Source organism: Notamacropus eugenii, chromosome 2 (genome assembly GCF_028372415.1).
Source record: "Notamacropus eugenii isolate mMacEug1 chromosome 2, mMacEug1.pri_v2, whole genome shotgun sequence".
NCBI classification, from domain to species: Eukaryota; Metazoa; Chordata; class Mammalia; order Diprotodontia; family Macropodidae; genus Notamacropus; species Notamacropus eugenii.
The window spans coordinates 478,271,397-478,291,140 of NC_092873.1; the positions used below are offsets into that span (position 1 = coordinate 478,271,397).

The 19,744-nt window shown below is 40.4% G+C and overlaps 1 protein-coding gene across 3 annotated transcripts in view; it reads right to left on the reverse strand.

Moving 5' to 3' along the window:
• The window catches only part of SFT2D2 (SFT2 domain containing 2), a 36,129-nt gene extending 17,400 nt beyond the window's left edge, over window positions 1-18,729 (reverse strand). For 2 of the 3 annotated variants that reach the window (XM_072648714.1, XM_072648713.1), the window contains exons 1-3: window positions 18,466-18,704; window positions 8,768-8,854; window positions 8,464-8,549 (exon numbers count right to left, since the gene is read on the reverse strand). In XM_072648714.1, coding sequence (XP_072504815.1) covers window positions 8,464-8,549; window positions 8,768-8,854; window positions 18,466-18,528 — 236 coding nt within the window. In that variant the 5' untranslated portion in view covers window positions 18,529-18,704. Of the gene's footprint in view, window positions 1-8,463; window positions 8,550-8,767; window positions 8,855-18,465 lie in introns of all 3 variants that reach the window. The other variant, XM_072648712.1, reaches the window with a different exon arrangement.
• Window positions 18,730-19,744: the final 1,015 nt, after the last annotated feature.

The window sequence follows — 19,744 nt, forward strand, 5'->3', positions numbered from 1 at the left end:
ATCAGATAGAGCCATAAGTGACCAGCAAACCATGTTAAGACTTTCCCTCTAAACCCTTTCCTGGATGATGATGAGATCTATAAGCTAAGATGATGATGATGATGATGACAAGGTTAGTTAACAACAATACAGTTATCCCTTCCACATCACAGGGGTTAGGGACCCAGCACCTCCACATCAGGAAAATCTGCATAAAATTTTTTGTTGCTCCCTTCGGACCAGAGAAGTCTGAATTATTGTGGTATTAAAAGAAATATATATTGATATTATATATAATGTAATCAATCATAATATAATATAATCAATATGTATTGATATTATATATATTATTACATAATACTATACATATATACATATGTTTCTTGCATTTCTGAGTTTCTAACCTTTTTCTGTGTGGTCTACCAGACTTTGCATGTCATCTGAGGCTTCTGCAAAACTCCCAAAGAATCCTCATTTAGTTCCTTAGGCTGACCCACGATATATCAAAACCACAATGGGGAAAAGTCACGATGTGGAAAGGATAACTATGAGTTTATTAGACACATATGTATATTACATATTACATATACATTATATTACATCTTACATATAACATATACCTATGTACATCATATACCTATTTCCTCCTTATATAAATAGCTGTTGTTTGTCTAGAAATATTTAACGTCACCTTCATCTTAGGTGACCAACTGCACAATGAAACGTTCCACAGAAAGAATGTGGCTTTAGGTGTTTTGTGCTTTTTGTCAAAGATGTAGTATATGCCATATGTAAACTCATGAGTGTGTTTATGACCAATAGAGAAGACTGTCAGTAAACAAGGTGACTACTATGAAGGAAAAAAATAAATCAACATCTGTAAAGAACTCTAAGTTTGTGGATAATAACAATATTTACATACTGTTTACTATGTGCCAGGTACTGTGCTAAATACTTTACAACTATCTCATGCAGATGCTATTGCTGTCCCCATTTTACAGATGAGAAAACTGAGACAAACAGAAGTTATGTGACTTGTCAAGGCTCACACAGCTAGTATCTGAGGCTGGATTTGAACCCAGGTCTTCTGGAATCCAAGCCCAACAACTGTATCACCTAGCTGCCCATATTTTTATGCTCATATACAGCTGCTTCAGATGATATATGTTTACATATGTGATGCTCTCCTACTATGACTTACAACTTTCATTTATATAGTGTTTAAAGGTTTGCAGATATCTCATTATAAATTATTTCAATTTGATCTTCACAACAACCCCATGAGGTAAGCACCTCATGTACATTTTTTAAAAATTTACTTAAATGTATCCTTTCAATGAATGAAAATTTACCTTTTCTACTTCCTACTCCTCCCCCACCACCACCACTGAAAAAGAAGGAAAAATAAAATCCCTGTAACAAATATGCATAGTCATGCAAAACAAATTCCCACATTGGTCATATTCAAAAATACATGTCTCAGTTTGTACCCTGAGTCTCTGTGTCAGGAGGTGGGCGGCATGTTTCATCATGGGTCCTCTGGAGTTGCATTTGGTAACTGCACTGATCAGCATTAAGTCCAAATCGTTCTCCTGGTTCTGCTCATTCCACTCTGTATCAGTTCATACAAGTCTCCCAATATGTCTCTAAAACTGCCCCCATTCACCATTTCTTATGGCATGACAGTATTCCATCAAATTTATATACCAAAATTTGTTCACCATTTCCCACCTGAGGGACAACTTCTTGGTTTCCAGTTCTTTGCCAACTCAAAAAGAGTTGCTATAAATTTTTTGGTCAATATGGTTCCTTTTCCTCTTTTCTTGATCTCTTTGGAGTAAAGTCCTAGAAGTGGTATCACTGGAAGCACAATTTAGTAAGTTTGGGGGAATAATTCCAAATTGCTTTCCAGAATGGATGTACAAGTTCATAACTCTACCAAGAATTCATTAATGTACCTGTTTTGTCAGAGTGTTCCCCATCCCCCAGCATTTGGCATTTTCTGTTTTTGTCAACCAATTTAATGGGAGCGAGGTAGAAACTCAAAGCTGCTCTAATTTGGATTTCTCTAATTATTAGTGATTTGGACCATTTTCTCATATGGTTGTTGCTAGCTTGAATTCCCTCATGCACTATTATTTTCATTTTACAAATGAGGAAACTGAGGCTCAAAAAAGTTGGATGACTTGTCCATGCTCATACAAATACTAAGTTTAGGACCAGACAAGATAGGAAGGTACTGCCAGGGCAAGCAGAGCATTTTTAAATAATCCAATCACTCTTTAGGCACAGTAAGAAAGAGCACTGCTAGGAATCTTCCTGTGAAATAACTAGGACAATTCCTGTGACGTAACTATTAAAATTCTGTTCAACACAACTCAAGTGCTTTTTAAGTAACTGACATGTGCAAGACACTATGTTCTGTATTAGAGAAACAGCAAAAAATAGCCTTTGTATTCAAGAGTCAAGATACTTGCATTCTACTAGAGAAGTTCAACGTATTCACAGAAAAGTAAATGCAAGGAATGTGGGGAGTGAGAAAACACTACTAACAATCACAACTCAGATTCACATAGCATTTTGGGGTTCTTCAGAAAACTCACTGAGATAGATAATACAAGTGTTATCCCCATTTTACAAATGGAGAAATAGGCGCAGGAATGTTAACAAAGACAAATCATTCGCCTTAATAATAAATTCATTTTTTTCATTCTCTATAGAGAGCCACCTATGGAGATATAGACACAGATGTAGATATATCTAAACATAGCTATGGATGTAGATATATAGATACAGATACAGTTAAAAATATAGATGCAGATACAGACATAGATGTAGAGATAGATGAAGACATAGATACAAACATGAATACAGATACGATGGAAGGTAACAGAGGATGAATACAAATGATGGGGAAATAGTCCTATAAGAATACTATCGGAAGTGCTAAAACTCAGGCTTGTAATGAATTCTGAGGATAACAGAAAAGGGCTTTCCTTTGTTTTAAATTAAGCTATGAGGCAAAAGGTAATTCATAGAAGGGACTGGACTGTTTGCTTGCATGAATGGGATGAATATCAGATGACAGAAGATAAGAATTTTTATTTTGTTTCTATTTTTTTCCTAGCAAAAAGTGCTGGTGTTTAGACTGAGAAAGGTAGCTCTAAACTGGTCAACAGGGCATTTAAACTCCGTTAAGAGAAGAGAGGAGAGCACCTAGTGACCTTTACTGACCTGTATACTATGGTGTTGAAAAGAACTGAAAGAGGTGATTATTGAAACTACTGTCCATAACCTTTGAACAATCATGGAGGGGGAAAAGTCTGCAGGGCTGGAAGCAGGCAAATATTGTCCCTACTTTCAAAAAAGGGCAGAAAGTAGGATCTGCAAATGATAGGTGAACTACAGTGAACTTCCCTTCAATTTCTGGCAAAATTCTAGAGTGTATTATTAAATGGACTGTTTGGGAGTATACAGAAAGGAAAATAGTCGTGATTACCAAGAAGAAATATGGCTTCATTAAGACCAGACTAACCTCATCTCCTTTAATGACAGGGTGAATTCCATTTGGGAAAATGCCAAAGATATAATATAACCAGATTACAGCGAGGTATCTAAAACCACCTCATGCTATTCTCATGGTAAAATGGAAAGGTCTGGACTAGATAAAAACATAATTAAATTGACTCAAAACTAGTTGAATGAGTAGAACCAGAGAGTACAAATTAATAGCTCAATGTCATTTTGAAAAGTCTCTAATAGAATGACCCAATAATGTCATAGGACCATAGACTTAAAGTTAGAAGCAATCTTATAGGCCATCAGGATCACCCTCAACTTTCATTTTACAGATAAAGAAACTGAGCTACATAGTGATTAAGTGACTTACATAGGGTCACACAGCTGGAAAGCATCTGATCCGGGTTTTGAATGTAGGTCTTCCTCATGCCTAAAATAGTGCCCTATTCACTATGCCACACTGCCTTGGCCTCTTTTTTTTTTTTTTAATATTTTTTAAATAACTTGGATAAAAGTGTAGAAGGCATTCTTATCTAGTAAGCAGATAATATAAGCAGGTGATAAGCAGGTAATATATGGTAGATGACAGAATCAGAATGCAGAAAGGTCTCAATAGGTCAGAATATTAGGCTGAATCCACTGAAATTAAATTTAATAAGGGAGAAATGTAAAGTCCATACAAGTATTAGTACAAGACACAGAAGAAAATGGACCATGTGATATAAATCTGGTGTTTCAGTGGGCTGCAAGCTCAATATGAAATAATAGGGTGACTTGGCAACCAAAACAAGCCAATGAGAGACACATTGGCCAGAACAAGGATAGAGAGTCCCATTGTATTCTGCCCTGACCAGAACACATCTAGCACGTTGTGTTCCATTCTAGGTTTTACATTTTAAGAATGACAAGGGCCTGCTGGCAAACATCCCAAGAACAGTAACCCGAAGTGTAAAAGGAAAGAAGCACATCATTGAAAGAACAGCTGAAGCAACTGGAGATAATTAGCCTACAGAAGAAAGGCCTTTGATGGAAACATAAGTGTCTTCAAGTATCTAAAGAGCCATCGCATAGGAGAGAGATTAGACCTGTGTTTCTTGGTTTCAGGGGCAGAACTAGAATTGATGGGAGTAGACCTTAACACAAAGAAATAACTGGAACACCTAAGAATGAACTTTTTGTGGGATGAAACCCATGACTGGAATGGCTCTGCATGGGTCTATCTTCTTCAAAAGACACAAGACAAGTAAAATGCGGATAGGGCAGGGTATCCTCCTTTAACCTTAAAAATGTACTTTCGTGTAAAGAAATGTGTGTTCATCCTTCGTTGCCCAAGAAGACCATGCCATCAGAGAAATGATGACTTGCACTTGACTTTGTTTTGAGTGAGGGAGGGCTGTGCAGGTCACCAGCCTCACTTCTCCTCCAGAGCCATCTGAATCCAGTGACCAGATATTCATCAGGATGACTGGAGATGACCTAGTATGAGGCAAGGTCACACAGCTAGTGAGTGTCAAGTGTCTGAGGTGAAATTTGAACTCAGGTCCTCCTGACTCCTGCACTGGTGCTCTATCCACTGTACCACCTAGCTGCCCCATGTAAAGAAATAGAGCAATCGAAAAGGAAAAGGATGTTGGGGAAGATATGGGTGATGACCGATGAAGGGAGAAACGAAAATGATTTTACCATTCAAATATACTAGAAACCTAGATAGAAAGAAGAAATAGAGAAGTTCAGGAAATGTTTTATAAGACTGACACATGATGTAGTAGTGATAGGGAACTTCAATTATATAGCCATTTGCTGGAATTCTCTACCAAAAGCAGAATAAAAAACTTCTTTTGCTTTAATGATCATTTCACCCTTCAAAATGTGGAGGGATCCTCCAAGATCCTCCCGGATATCTTTGTCTCACTTACCGGGAAGAGCTGGTTGCTGGGGTAAAATGAGAACCTTTGGGGAATTAGTACTTCTTCCTAGAGTGAGTGAGAGGGAAAAATGAGAGCCAGGCAAAGTCTGACTTGTACCCTGGTTTCAAAGCAGATTTCAAAGGGTTCAGAAGGATAAGGAGGATCCCATGGACTACAGCGGATCCCATTTCTAGAGTGCAAGTTAACACAGAAGGATGACAGACTCAGGAACAAAAGTCTGAAGACACAACTTTTAAATTTTTTAAAAAGGTATGTACAGAAGACAGAAGCAACTCTAAATAATAGATAGTGAATACAAAGGTGTGGCACAGTCCGGTACAAATAGTATCATGAATACTAAAGCTCAGAATAAGTTGAGAGGCTGGTGGCCAAAACTAAGGACAGAAAAAAAAAGGGGGAGGGAGAGGAGTGTTTTAAACTGTGTTTAAAAAAAAGGAGGAAAATCTAAAAAAGATAATGATCACTGCTTGAGATGGATGGATTGATGACAACAACAAAAGAAAGCAGAGGGACACAATTATTAATTTGTTCTGAGACAGAACAAAAACAATGAAAAGAGTTTATAGTCAAGATAAGTTAAAAAAAATAGTGAGAGCATTAGCTGCCCTTGATGAACGTAAGTCACCCAACCCAAACGCACCACATCCTTGGCTACAGAAATGGGACTGCTGAGCCAATGGTCATAATGAAGCAAAACTCACGGAAGTGAAGAGATATTAGAAGACACCCACAACTCACCTCTTTGTGGAGGTGGGAGGTACATGAGTATTGCACATTTCACATGTTTTCAGACTTTTTCAGTCTATTGATCAGCTGTGCTGATTTTCTTCTCTCCTTTTTCTTTTTTTCTTTAAAAAATACTATTTGTTATATGGGATGCCTTTCTGGGAGGGGGAGAGGGAGAGACACTGGGGAAAATCATTATGAAATAAATAACAAAGGAAATCAATAAAAATTTATTTTAAAATATTTTTAACTTAAAAAATTTTAAAGATCACAGAGAACAGAAAAGGTACTACAGAGCTAGAGAAGAGCAAATATTGTCTTTATTTTCAAAAGAGAGGTCAGTGACCTTGACTTTTATTCCTGGGTAAATTCTAGAATGGATCAGACACAGTTAATAAATACCAAGAAGAGAAAGTGGTGATTAGAAAGAGTTTGCAACACTACATCAAGAACGGATAGTGTCAAACTAACATTGCTTCCTCTTTTGACAAGTTTACTCGAACTGTTAGATCAGGGGAAAGCTACGGAGTTCACCTAGATTTCTGCAGAGCTTTCATATCTGAAATAGTGTCATTAATGGCTTGATGTCAGTTCAACAGAAGGTGTCCAGTGGAATGTACCAGAGATCTGCACTTATCCCACCCAGTCCTAGTATTTTATCAATGACTTGGATAAAAGCACAGGGGGCATACTTCTCAAGTTGTCAGATGAAATGATGAGAAAAAACAAGTGTATAGCATAGTAGATAAAGAGTTAGCCTTCAAGCCAAGAAGTTCTATTTTCAAGTATTTGAATTAGTGCAATCGGTCTTTAATGGTTTGATGTCAACTTAACAGAAGGTGTCCAGTTATGCCCTAACTGGCAATATTCAAGCAGAGACTAGATGACCAGGCCTCTTGTAGGGAGGTATAGGTTGATCTGGATGGACCATGACATCCTTTCCTACTCAAGTTCTGTGAAGGCATGGTCAGATCTACACTCATTGTAAGCAAAATTAAACAATTAAACCTCTCTAAAACTGGAGCAGTCTTCCTGGAGAATAGGTACATTTCCAGTTACTGAAGGTGTTCCAAGTGGAGGTGGAATGAAGGGCCACTTGTGGGGTTTATGAAGATTCATATTCTTATACAGGTTGGTCTAAATGACCTCCAAGGTCCCTTCCAATTCTGGGACTCCACAAATCTATGACTTAACCTCTCGATGCCTCAATTTCCTCATCTGCAAAACAGATATGAAGAAAGGAATAAAGTACACTGGAAAGACAGCATAAGACTAGCAACCAGAAAACCAGGGTTCTTGGTCCTTGCTCTACCACAATTTGTCAAAGAACCTTAGGACAAGGCCTTTGAATTCTCTGGGCCTGCTCCTTCAGCTCTCTTGATTAGAGGAGCTCCAAAATACCTTCTTGTTCTTTTTTGATAATCTGATTCCAATTCTATCCACTTCAAAGGGGAGACAGAAAGCTATACAACAGGATAATCTGTATGCCCATCCTTTAGCAGTAGCTAGGTAGTAGAGTGGACAGTAAAATGGACACGGAGTCAAGAAAACCTAAGTCTGAAACATTCCTCAAACACTTACTAGCTGTATTACTTGGCAAATCACTTGGCCTTTCTCAGCCTACTTCCTCACCTGTCAAATGGAGATAATGACAGCGCTCACTGGACAGGGTTGCTGCAAAGAGCAAATGAGATGGTATATGTAAAGTACTCGGCAAACCTTAAAACGCTCTATCAAAGCAGGGGAAGGGAAGAAGCATTTGTTAAACACCTACTACGCGTGAGGCACTGTGCTAAGCACCCTACAAATATCAATGGCAGCTGTTACTATTCTTTTAGACGTTGAAAGCACCATACCCAAGGAAAGGTTCACTCTAATGCCTTGGAGCAGCTAAGCCAATAGAGTGCCAGGCCTAGAGTTGAGAAGATTCATCTTCCTGAGATCAAATCTGGGCTCAGACACTTATTAGCTGTGTGACCCTGGGCAAGTAGAACAAAAGCTCTGAAGCGTCATATCAAGTTATAAAGGCTTTGAATATGGCCCCAGGCAGACAGTGTATCTGTCACTGAGAACTTGACCAACTAAGTGTGAAGGAGTTCATGACCAGACAGCTGACTGTTTCGCATTTCTTTGGCCACAGGAATGAAGGCATATCCAATAAAATAACTCCTAAAAGTATTATTCTATATTCTCTAGATCCTTAAAAATGCAAAATTCCTGATTGAAAACCCTTTTCTCCCTCACCTCTAGCACAACCTAGCCCCAGTTTCTCATCCAGGGACTAGGCAGGTTAGATAAAGAAGTCTGTTACCTCCCAAGTGATGCAATGTTCCCCAAGGTATAAAATGCTGCAAAAAGGACTAGTCCTCTCCGAGGTACCCACAGGAAAAGAGTCCCCTAGAACAAGAACAAGAGAAAAGGTAAACAATGAGCATTCTTAAGGCAACAAAGTGACCAAGGACCTTCATGAAGGAAAATAAGTTTCATTGAATGAATCAGAACTGTTAAATCATCTCCATCCAAGCCAATCATTAGTAAAATTTTCTTTTTTTTTTTTTTCAATCTGTATTACTAGAATTTCAGTAGGGGAGTGCACCACAGAAGGGCAATCTTACCATCAGTGAGAAGATAATCCCTATGGCGAAACAAGCAGCAAAGCCTTTGATTCTTGTGCCCCAGCTTAATGACGGTGTTTCAATAGCCTGAAATTTACAAATACGTTCATTGTACAAAGGATACATATAAGGAAGTTTCCAAGTAAGGGTGTGGAGTAGCAAAGAAACAATGTGAGATAAGACTATATTTGAGCAAAACCAATTCAATTCAAACATTTATTAAGCTCTTATCATGTCCAAGACAATGGGGTGTTTGTGCTCAGACCATGATCTTAGGGCTGGGGTCCAAACACAAGGTACTCTAGGAGGCTCAGGAAACACCAAGAATTAACATAATTTCTACCCTAAAAGTACTTGCAGTCCAATAGAGGAGATGCAACATACGCACAAATAAGTATATTACATAGTGGGATGTAACAGGAGAAATCTAGACAAAAGGTTCCAGAAAAATTTGAGGAGGAAAAGTTTTCTTTCAAATGGAGAAAGTCAGAGAAATCAAGGAGAACTTCCTGAAGAAGGGGGGAGTTGAAGTGGGCCTTAAAAGGAAAAAAAAGGCTTTTGATTCCCTATACAAAAAGTCGCCTCCACTCTCCCCACTTTGAGGAGGAAATGGGCAAACAGGGAAATGGACTAAGGCAGTGAGGAACACTCTCTTTAACTATGCTCCTTTCTCCTTTCCCCCCAGCCCCTAGATAAGAAACATGCAGGAGAAAGAGGAAAATAAGCTAAACAGATATCCTAGAGGCCAGATCTCTTCATCACAGAGCAAAAGTTGCCTGTAGGATGGTTAGAAATATTTGCTCCTTTTAGAGAAGTTGCTGGGGTGTAAAAGAAGGGCTTTCTAATAATAACTCATTCTGGCCTGAGGTATTCAGTAAAGGGGTCACCAAAGAAATGATTTCAGTGATAGAATGTGGGCCTGAAGCCTCCTGCCTGCAAAATAAGTCCTACGGTGGAACCCACTCTTTGTAGAGGCAGCCCACAGAGCACTGAAAGTAGCAGAGATAGCCAAGGCTACAAGAGATCCTGGTCAATTAATTACCATATTTGTTCCTCCTGGGTCTTTACCAACTTTTCTATTCCCCATGGTAAAAAGACAAAGGGGAGGGGACAGGGCAAAAAGGAACAACTTGTGGGGTAGCACCCCACAAGAAGCTGGTAGGACATCTTTATCCATAGTCTCAGAAGAAGTCTCAGGCAAAGCATAGGAGAGTGTTACCAAACCACTTCCTGACCTCCATAGCCTCCTGGCCCCCATCATTCTGAGCTAGATAAAAACGTAGGCTAATGGGAAGCTTAATTCACTCCTCACATCCTGGTGACACATGGGTATCAACCTCATGGGTGCATATTTTCCAAAGTCTCCATTCATGAAGGTGATAACTCTTGGAGGGCGGGTACTGTCTTCTGCCCCTTTTTGTATCCTCAGTGGTTAGCACAGTACCTGATACACAGTAGGTGCTTAATAAATGCTTACTGATTGATTACTGAAGGGGGCAAGAGTCCTTTCTTGTAGGAGACCAGCCCTTACCTCCAGTCTTCTTATTGAATGAGAAACTAGAAGGTGGAATGTCGGGTCACCTCCAGATGTAGAAAACAATGTCACAGGACTTAATCTTCACATGGGATCGGGTGTTCTTAAAAGGCAGTATCTTGCCTATCATCTCTCCTCTGCACACCATTCACACCCACACTCACACATACCCCAGAAGAGGGCTTGTTAATGCTGCAACACAATACACACCAAAACTCCATGCAAACAAACACCAGTGACATAAAAGAACGCAGCAAATAAGATATTTGTGGACAGCAACATCTGTTGAGCTGGAGGATCGAAAAGAGGCTCTGCCTTGGCAGGGCTCAATCAGACTTCAGCAGCCTCTTCAACCTGAACCAGTGACGCCGATCATTACCATGATTTAATAGTGTCTTTAGACAATCGAGTTAGGCTACTTCTGACTAAGCTTCTTCCCCACCCTCCCTAGAGAGGAATGACATGAGAAGCCAGTCATTCATCTTACTCATACAAGAACTACATAGCTGAACTTACCTTATGAAGGTGGAAAGAAACACTAGACTGCATGTTGGAATGAAATAACAGAACATGTGATTTGGAATCTATGGATCTGCATTCAGATTCTGACTACTGTTTATTATCTATGGGGCCTTGGCAAGACATCCCCAGGCACCCACTCCAGGGCTGCCTCATTTGTAAATTGGAAGAATTGGGCTAAATACTCCCTAAAGGATACATTCAACTCAAAATTCCTATGGACGTTTGTTTATTAGTGGAGTCAGCAGGTCATTTTTTAGGGATAAATCATTAAATTATGACTGAAACAAAATTTAAGGCAATCCTGGTACTAAGACTATAAAACAAACAACCCAAGTGTAGAAGTCACAGCTTAGACAAGATCAGGCTCATTATCCCAAGCACTCTGTTACTGAAAGGGCTTTTGTCTTTAAGTTAACCCTATTGTAAGGGTTTGTCACCTACAAAAAGGAAAATGATACTTTGGGTTCTTTTAAGACTCTCATTTTATTTATTTATTTTTGGTTTTCGACATTCACTTTTTTAAGATTTTGAGTTCTAAGTTTTTCCCCCTTCCTCAAAGAGTCTCATTTTTAATGACCATTATTCCCTTTCACACCCCACTCCACTCCTTCAAAAAAGACATGGGGTGCTGTGCCCAAGCCCTATGACACACACAGGTCTAAGTGGCATGTGCGCACGTTATCATCTGTTTCTATATAAACTCAGTGAAAGGACCTTTTTGAGGAGACCGGGTGGCCCTATCTCACCCAGCCTGGAAACGCAGCTAACCAGGCTGATTTCACTTTTGATGGCCCAGGAAGCCAACACCTGCTCCTTTTCCAACATGGGCCCCATTTGACCTGCTTTAGGAAGCCTGGTGCCTCCAACACCCCTCCCACGGATTGAGGGGAGAGGGGATCACGGCATCAGTACTGAACTTAGTGGGGGCATTCAAGTAGCTTCAGACCTACTGCAGCTCAGAAGTCCCAAGCTTAGTCATCCACCAGCTTCAGCCACTGGTGCCCAGTAGCAGAGAGGACAGGCTCAAACCTGAACTCAGGTCCACTTAGGACAGCTAGGTGGTGAAGTGCATAAAATACTGGGCCTGGAGAAAGGAAGATTCACCTTCGTGAATTCAAATTTGGCCTCAACACTTACTAGGTGTCTTACCCTGGGCAAGTCACTTAACTCTCTTTGCCTCAGTTTCCTCATCCGAAAAATGAGTTTGAGAAGGAAATGGCCAACCATTTCTTTGCCAAGAAAATTTCAAATGGGGCCTCACAGATTTGGACATGACTAAACAACAACAATAATCTCCACTCAAAGCTACAAACATCTTTTCTTGCAAAACTTCACAGACTTGCTGGAGACTGAATTTATGTCAAAAGGCTGGTCTCCCAGGTAAGGCTGGATAGAGGATATTTGCTAACACACCCTCTTGAAAACTGGAACTGCTGAAATTCAGTTAAGCATTTTTTTTAAAGTGCTATCTGATCACAGCTTTGCAGACCGGTATTTGTATACAAAAGATCCCTTTAGACTGTGGGACAGAGGGAGAGAATGATGAGTTTCTGCTCAAAGGAAAGGAAAGCTAAGAACTGTTGGGAAAAAAATGCTGGGAACTAGGAAAAAAGGGAGAAATACTGAACTTTCTTTGTTTTAAAAGAGATACTTGCCTTGTTTCCAGAACCTTTTAGAGGAAAGGCAAGAACATTTTTTTTAAAGAAACTCCTTGGAACTAAAAGTCTGACATTTATCTGTAAACCTCGAAGTCTGTAACTGGATTACATTCAATGCATCTTTTTAAAATTTCACTGCTACTTCACAACTGCAGGTGACCCAGGGAACAATGAAGAGACACATGGTGGCTATAAATAGGCTGTGGTATATTGGCTATGGTTTTAAAGAACATGTATTAACGGAAAAGGAAGTAAGGGTTGGCCAATTATGGATAAAAAATAACACCAGATGGACATTCTCCATGTTGCAAAGGTATCAACAGACTTAAAAGAACAAGAGTACCTCCTGAAGTGGGCAGTTAGATGGCGCAGCAAATAGGAGTCAGGAGGGCTTATCTTGCCACGCTCAAATCTGACCTCAGAAATTTACTAGCTGTAGGACCCTGGGCAAGTCACTTAACCCTCTTTGCCTCAGTTTCCTTTTCAGTAATATGAACTGAAGAAGGAAATGGCAAACCACTCCAGTATGTTTGCCAAGAAAATCTGAAAGGGGTCATGAAAAGTCAGACACGCCTGAAATGAATTAACAACAAAAACCTCCAGAACACTGGGTGAATTCTAGGGCAACAGGCCTAAAACTTCTTAATCTCAAGATCCCTTTACACTCTTAAAAACTGTTGTGGACCCCAAAGAGCTTTTGTTTATGTGAGTAATATCTATCAATATTTACTACGTTAAAAATAAAAACTGACAAAATTTTAAAAACAGCTTGGTTCTCTTATCTCCTTCTGCATTCAATCTGTGGCAATATAAAGAAACTATACACATTATGTCATAATGAATGGAGCAAAGAACTTGACATTAAGAAGACAGATACCTAGTAAGGAAAAGAGTTTTATAATGCAAAAAAGATCTTGCATTTATTATGAAAATAGTTTTGACCTCCTGGACCCCAGGAGTCTCGGGAGCCCCCCAGGAGTTTTCCTACCACACACTAAGAACTACTGGCACAAAAATAATAACAATAAATAATAAAAATGTTTATATAGCACTTAAAGGTTTATAAAAACTCTACACATTATCTCATTGTGGATAGAGCAATGAACTTGAAATTAGCAAGACCCTAGTTCAAATCCCACCTTAGACCCATACTGTGTGACCTTAGGCAAGTCACTTAACCTGAATCTCATTCTCCTCACCTGCAAAATGGGAATACTATAATACCTACCTCCTAAAATTGTTGTGAGGATCAAATAACATAGTGCTCATAAAGTATTCGGCAAACCTGAAAGCACTCCCAGGATCAGAAATTCTCCTTACCCTCTACAGATGATTTATGGAAAGATCAGGAGAAGAACCATCCAAGATGAGTGGCACCTGCAACAGGCTTGGTGCACAAGGTCAGAGTACTGAATTAATTTTCTTCACTGAGTGGTTGCCTTCTCTTTCTTAAGATTTTATAAGAGCCTGTTTTTCTCGCTCAGAAAGATGATAGGGTAAAGTGCTGAACTTGGAGTACAGAAGACTTGAGTTTGAATCATGTTTCAGACACTTGCCAGCTCAGTGACTTTGGACAAGTACTTGAACCTCTCATTGCCTCACTTTCTTCCTCTGTAAAATGTAAAAACACTACCTTCTAGTTGTAAGGATCAAATGAAATAATATATGTAAAAGTACTGTGCAGCCTTAAAGGGCCACATAATGCAAGTAGTTATAAATATTATTTCAAAGACAATTTTTAAAAGAGAAATTTAAACCCATACTCATCAGGATGAAAAATAAATACTGAAACAGTCATGATAAATTTAGCTGGGATTTTTCATTTCAATGAATTTTTTGCAACTAACATCTAATTTAGAAAAACAAACTAGAAAGTTATATTTTTACCATTAAAAAAAATCAAAGACAGAACAGGAAACAAGTAGGGGGGGTGGGGTGAGAATTACATTTCCCGTTATTCTGCTTACAGAGTGAGAAAAATATGCAATGACATTTTATAGAATCAGAATTTAGACCCGTAAGAGATATTTTTCAAGGTGAAAGCTGGGAGGCACTTCAAAGAACACTGAGTCCAACTACCCATTACACAGATGAAGAAACTAAATAAGAGATGTAAACTTTCTCAACCAAGATTGCATAGCAGATCACTAGCGATATATAGTTCCAGAACTCAGACCTCCAGACTCTTGGTTCAAGGCTCTTTCTCACTCTGACATGAGGTCATCTGGTTCAATCTCCCATCAATACCAGCCTCCCTTCCTTTTATCATATCTGAATTTTGAAAAATCTGATAAACCACAAAACCACAAAAAATAGGACCAACATTTTTAAAGGTCATGACCTAATAAACCCCAAAACAAAAACAAAACAAAACCCCAACTGAAATGAAACTAGCCAATTGTGAAATGCCTTCCACAAACAGATTCCTTGAGGTCAGTATTGATACAAAGGCACCTATTCCAAAATGGCATGTCACATTCTGGAAAGGGAAAGTGGTAACCATATTTTAGCACCAAAAAAAAGTTTTAAAAATTGGCCTATTTTTCTTAATTACTCTCTTTCTTCTATTTGACCCCACCCTACAAAGGATTACCTTGTACAATGCTTTGCACAGCTCAGGAAACTATCTACTCCAACAACGCTTGTTGCCTGTGTAGTCTACTGGGAAAAGAAATGGACTTGGAGTCAAAAGTCCTGGGTTCAGGTTCCAGCTCTGCATCGCTACACAAGCCACAATCTATACATCCCTCAGTTTCCTAATCTGTAAAATAGGAATAACACTTTCACAACTCACAGAGTCAAGAAAAGCAAACAGGATAAAGTAGGCAAAGTGTTTTTACAGAACTCCAAGTGTGTGTTCATCCTTAATTGCCAGAAGACCACATTATCGGAGAAATGATGACATGACTTGCACTTGACTTTGTTTTGAGTGACGGAGGGCTGTGCAGGTCACCAGCCTCACTTCTCCTCCAGAGCCATCTGAATCCAGTGACCAGATATTCATCAGGTTGCCTGGAGATGACCCAGGATGAGGCAACTGGGGTTAAGTGACTTGCCCAAGGTCACACAGCTAATGAGTGTCTGGTGTCTGAGATGAGATTTGAACTCAGGTCCTCCTGACTGCTGCACTATCCACTGCACCACCTAGCTGCCTAACTGCTCCAAGTACCATGCAAATGCCAACTCTTCTTCTTAATTATATCATGTGAATACCTCTGGCACCGAATATGAGCAACTTCCTCTCTGCCAATGTGAATTTGGATGTGAGATCTCAAAATCAGAAGAGTGAAGCTGAATCTGTTACAAAGAGAATACAGGTGGATAACATCACAGATAAAGGATTACAGGATCTGGCTAGAACTGGAAGGGAAACGTCAAAGGACAGAGAACCCAATTCCCTCACTTTATAGATAAGGAAAATGAGATTCAGGGAGGTTGAAGTACTTGTCTAAGGTCACTGAGATAGTCAGTTTTGGAAGCAAAACCTGAACCTCTTTCCTCATCTCTTTTCACCATACAATACTGCCTTCATGATCTCGGACAATTAATATAACAATAGGTGAGTGAAATATTATTACCATACCATAAGAAATGATGAGATGAAGAGTTTCAGAGGAAACCTGAAAGATCTTATGAACGGATGCACAGTGAGAAGAATCAGGATAATTCATATTATGACAACAATATTATAAAGCTAAATAACTTGGAAAGGCTTTAGAACTTTCATCAGTGCAATGAAAAACCATGAATCCAAAGGATTAAAGATGAAACCTGCCATCTACCTACTGCCAGAGAGATGATGGACTTAAAATGCAGAATGAAACCAACACTTTTTGGATGTGGTCAAGGTGGGAATTTATTTTGATGGACTATGCATAGAAGGGTTTCCTTTTTCTTGTCTTTTTTTAACTATTCAGATGAGGAGCAGTGGGAAATAAATAATAAATGTCTGTAAAACTTATTAATTTTTAAAGGCAGGCCAGCCCTAATTTTAGAAGAAAAAAGGAAGGTCCCATAAAAATAATTTAAAAGAATTTTTAAAATAACTGATATTTGTATTATATTTTACATACATTATCTCATTTGAGATTCACAATAATCCAGAGATCAAGCACTACTGATATTATTATCCCCATTTTACAGATGGGGAACCTAAAGCAAAGAGAAATGATTCACAAATAGTCGTACAACCAATAAGGGTCAGAATCAGCTTTCAAACCCAGAACTTTCCTGACTGCAAAGCAAGTTCTGGTTTTTTTCTATTTATACGATGAAAACTGTCAGGCCCTGGGTTTTTTCGGGGGGATGGGGGGTAATGAGAGGAAAAAATAGGAAGTAAAATAACTTTTTGTTTTCTTCCACCTTTGTAAGAAGAAAAAAAAAGTTATGTTACTTCCTATTTTTTCCCCATTCACCATAGTATATATCCAAAACAGAAAGCTATGAATTTTAAAGTGTCTTGTGAGTCTATGAAAAGACACCACTGTGGATGGACAAAGTAAAACTACAGGTCTGGCAACCACAGATCAGGATCTCACCAAGCATCCTGATAGAAAAAGAAGTTATGACAAAAATTACACAAGACTATCCTGAAGTATTTAAAGGGCAGACACCAGCAGGAGAGACCAGGGGTTTTCCACATCACTCTAGAAAACAGAACTGATGGATCTAAGCTACCAGGAGGCAAACTGTGGCTCCACTAAAAACCTGTGTAACAAACACTCACAAGGGTTAATAAGCTCTGATTGAATGGAGTGAGTCAAGCAAAATAAAGATGAATTTTTATCAGGAATATCACAAAACAGGAAAGGCATCAGAGGAAGGACTGAAGGGCCTCAGCGCCATGGCTTTCTGGGTTCTCTGCCTTCCATTCATACTGGAAGTGAGAAGACAAGATGCTGGGCAGTCATTTTAACAGATGGGTTTTCCATGCCTGGAGTGTCTTACACAGATGAAATCACAGGAGTGGAAGGAAAGTAGGGAGGAGGAATTCCACAGAAGAGATTCCAGAAATGGGTGGGAAGTTACATGAGTTGACTTCCAAAGTTCCTTCCAACTTTGAATCTATGATTCTAAGCATAAAGCATATATAATATAATCGTACAGACCCCATGCTTTCCAAGTCCATATTCTGTAAAAAACTAGAAACATCAACTGTCATTAAGGTTAAGAATGGGATACTTGGAGTGGGCTGGGCATTCCTAGCCCGTCAAACGCTTATTAGATTGCAGTGAAACATACCAGGAAACTAAATGTACCAGGATTCTGGGCACAGCACCAAACAATACAGACACACGGGAGAGCCAGCTATGGCCATGTCATTATTCTGGATTCAAACAGCCAACCTGGTGACTAGTTGGGGGGGGGGGGGATCAGACTCCTGTCCAAGTCCCAGGAACTACAGACCTCCTGAAGTCACTCCTACCTGACACCAGGCTTCTGCTGCCTGACTGGCACAGAGCTCGCTCCAGACCTGTCACAGCCTGGAGAGGATGTGGATGGGAACTAACCTGGCTTCAGGGACTGCCCCGACCCCGATTCGAAGCAGATCTTGGTTTTGTAAAAGTTTCTCTTTCTCTCTCCTTTGCTTTCTGTGTGTGTGTGTTTAATTTTTTTCTGGTAGTTCCCAAACATTTCAGCTTGTGAAAAGTGCCTCGTTCCTGACACCTCGAGCCCTCTCTGAGCCTGTCAGGGGCCTTGGGAAGGAAAATGAGAGGAGGTGGGAGATGTTCACCTCCTTCCTTTGTGTGTCTCACTTGCCACCAACAAGGGTCGGAAGCGAGTCGCTCTGATACCTGCTAGAAACCTGAGACAACCACGGCTGCTCAACTTGGCACAGGAGAAGGCAGAGGAAGGGGAAGGGGGCCTGGGAGGAGGGGAAAGGGGACAGGGAGGACCGCGTGGGTGGGAAGAAGGGGCACGCCCCTATCCCAGGAACCTTCCAACCTGCCAGCCCAGCCCAGCCCAGCCTGGTGCCTCCTCACCTCGGCCAGTCCGCCCCGATCCTCCGCGTCCTGGCCGTTCAGCACCTTCTTTAGCTTGTCCATTCCGGGCCTCGACACCACTCAAAACTCCGTCCAAAGCAAACTCCCCTACCCCTCCCTCGCTTCCTGTTACTATTGTAACAATGTATCTATCTTCCGAGGTGCGCGGCTCTAGAGACACAACCAGACTGCTGGGTCCACCCCGCCGAGCGCAGTCCGGCCCAGCGTCGTCCGGCCCCGCCCCCCACCCACCCCACGCTGTTTCACACCCACCTGTGGCGTGATTCCTGGAAACTACAGAGCCCGGCATGCACTGCTCCCACTCCTAGGCTCGGACCGCCCCTGGGGCCCGATCCTTCCATCCCTTTGTTCTGGCCCGGGGTCTGGGAGATTCCTCCGCTCAGATTGCGGCTGTCACAGGCTTTGTTGTAGATCGCTTTAGTGCGGGAGAGGTGAAGGAGGGATGCCAGCCGAGGAAAGGTTGGACGTCCTTCTGTTTTGTAGAACTGACCCAACTCTGCCCACCCTGCCCACCCTCTTTTCTCCTCGGGTTTGCCCTGCTTGAAACTCCCAGGGAGGTCCACGAAAGTAAGGTGGTCTCTCTGGATGGTTTCTTGAGAATGTCACAGAAAACACACTAAAAAGCCCCATTCTTTCGCGTTCTGAACCCATACATTTGGGTATAATGATTGTCTTCGGATGATAGGAAAAGCCTGAGATTTGTCTGGAGTCAGAGTACCTGGGTTCCTAAGTGAACTCACCACCTGTCTATCTACCTGTGACCCTAGGCAAGTCGCCTCTGTGCGCCTCAACCTTCTCATCTGTAAAAATAAAAGGGTTGGATTACATGACCTCCATGGATCCTTCCATGGGGGTTCCAGTTCTGCCAACAGTTGATTGCTTAATAGAGACAAATTACTTAATCCTCTCTGAGCCATAGTCTTCTCCTTCTACCCACATCACAGATTTGTTGTGAGCAAAGTACCATGAAAAATGTGGATTATTTTATGAGGATGATAATGTGAAGACAGTTGTAGCCCAGATCATCTGCTTGAAATAAATCCATGATTCTAGTGAAGTATGCAGTACTCGGCCCACTGATTTTCACAGCTGCTTGGCCTTTAGTGTCAAGAACTGCTGTAGCCAAATTTCTGGCACTAAACTTGAATGAATCAATAAAAAGTATTTTTTTAAGATTTACTATGTACCAGGCATTGGCATTCAGTCTGTGAGCTGCCCTCCCAATTTTGTGTCAGCTGCATAATGATAAATTGCCACT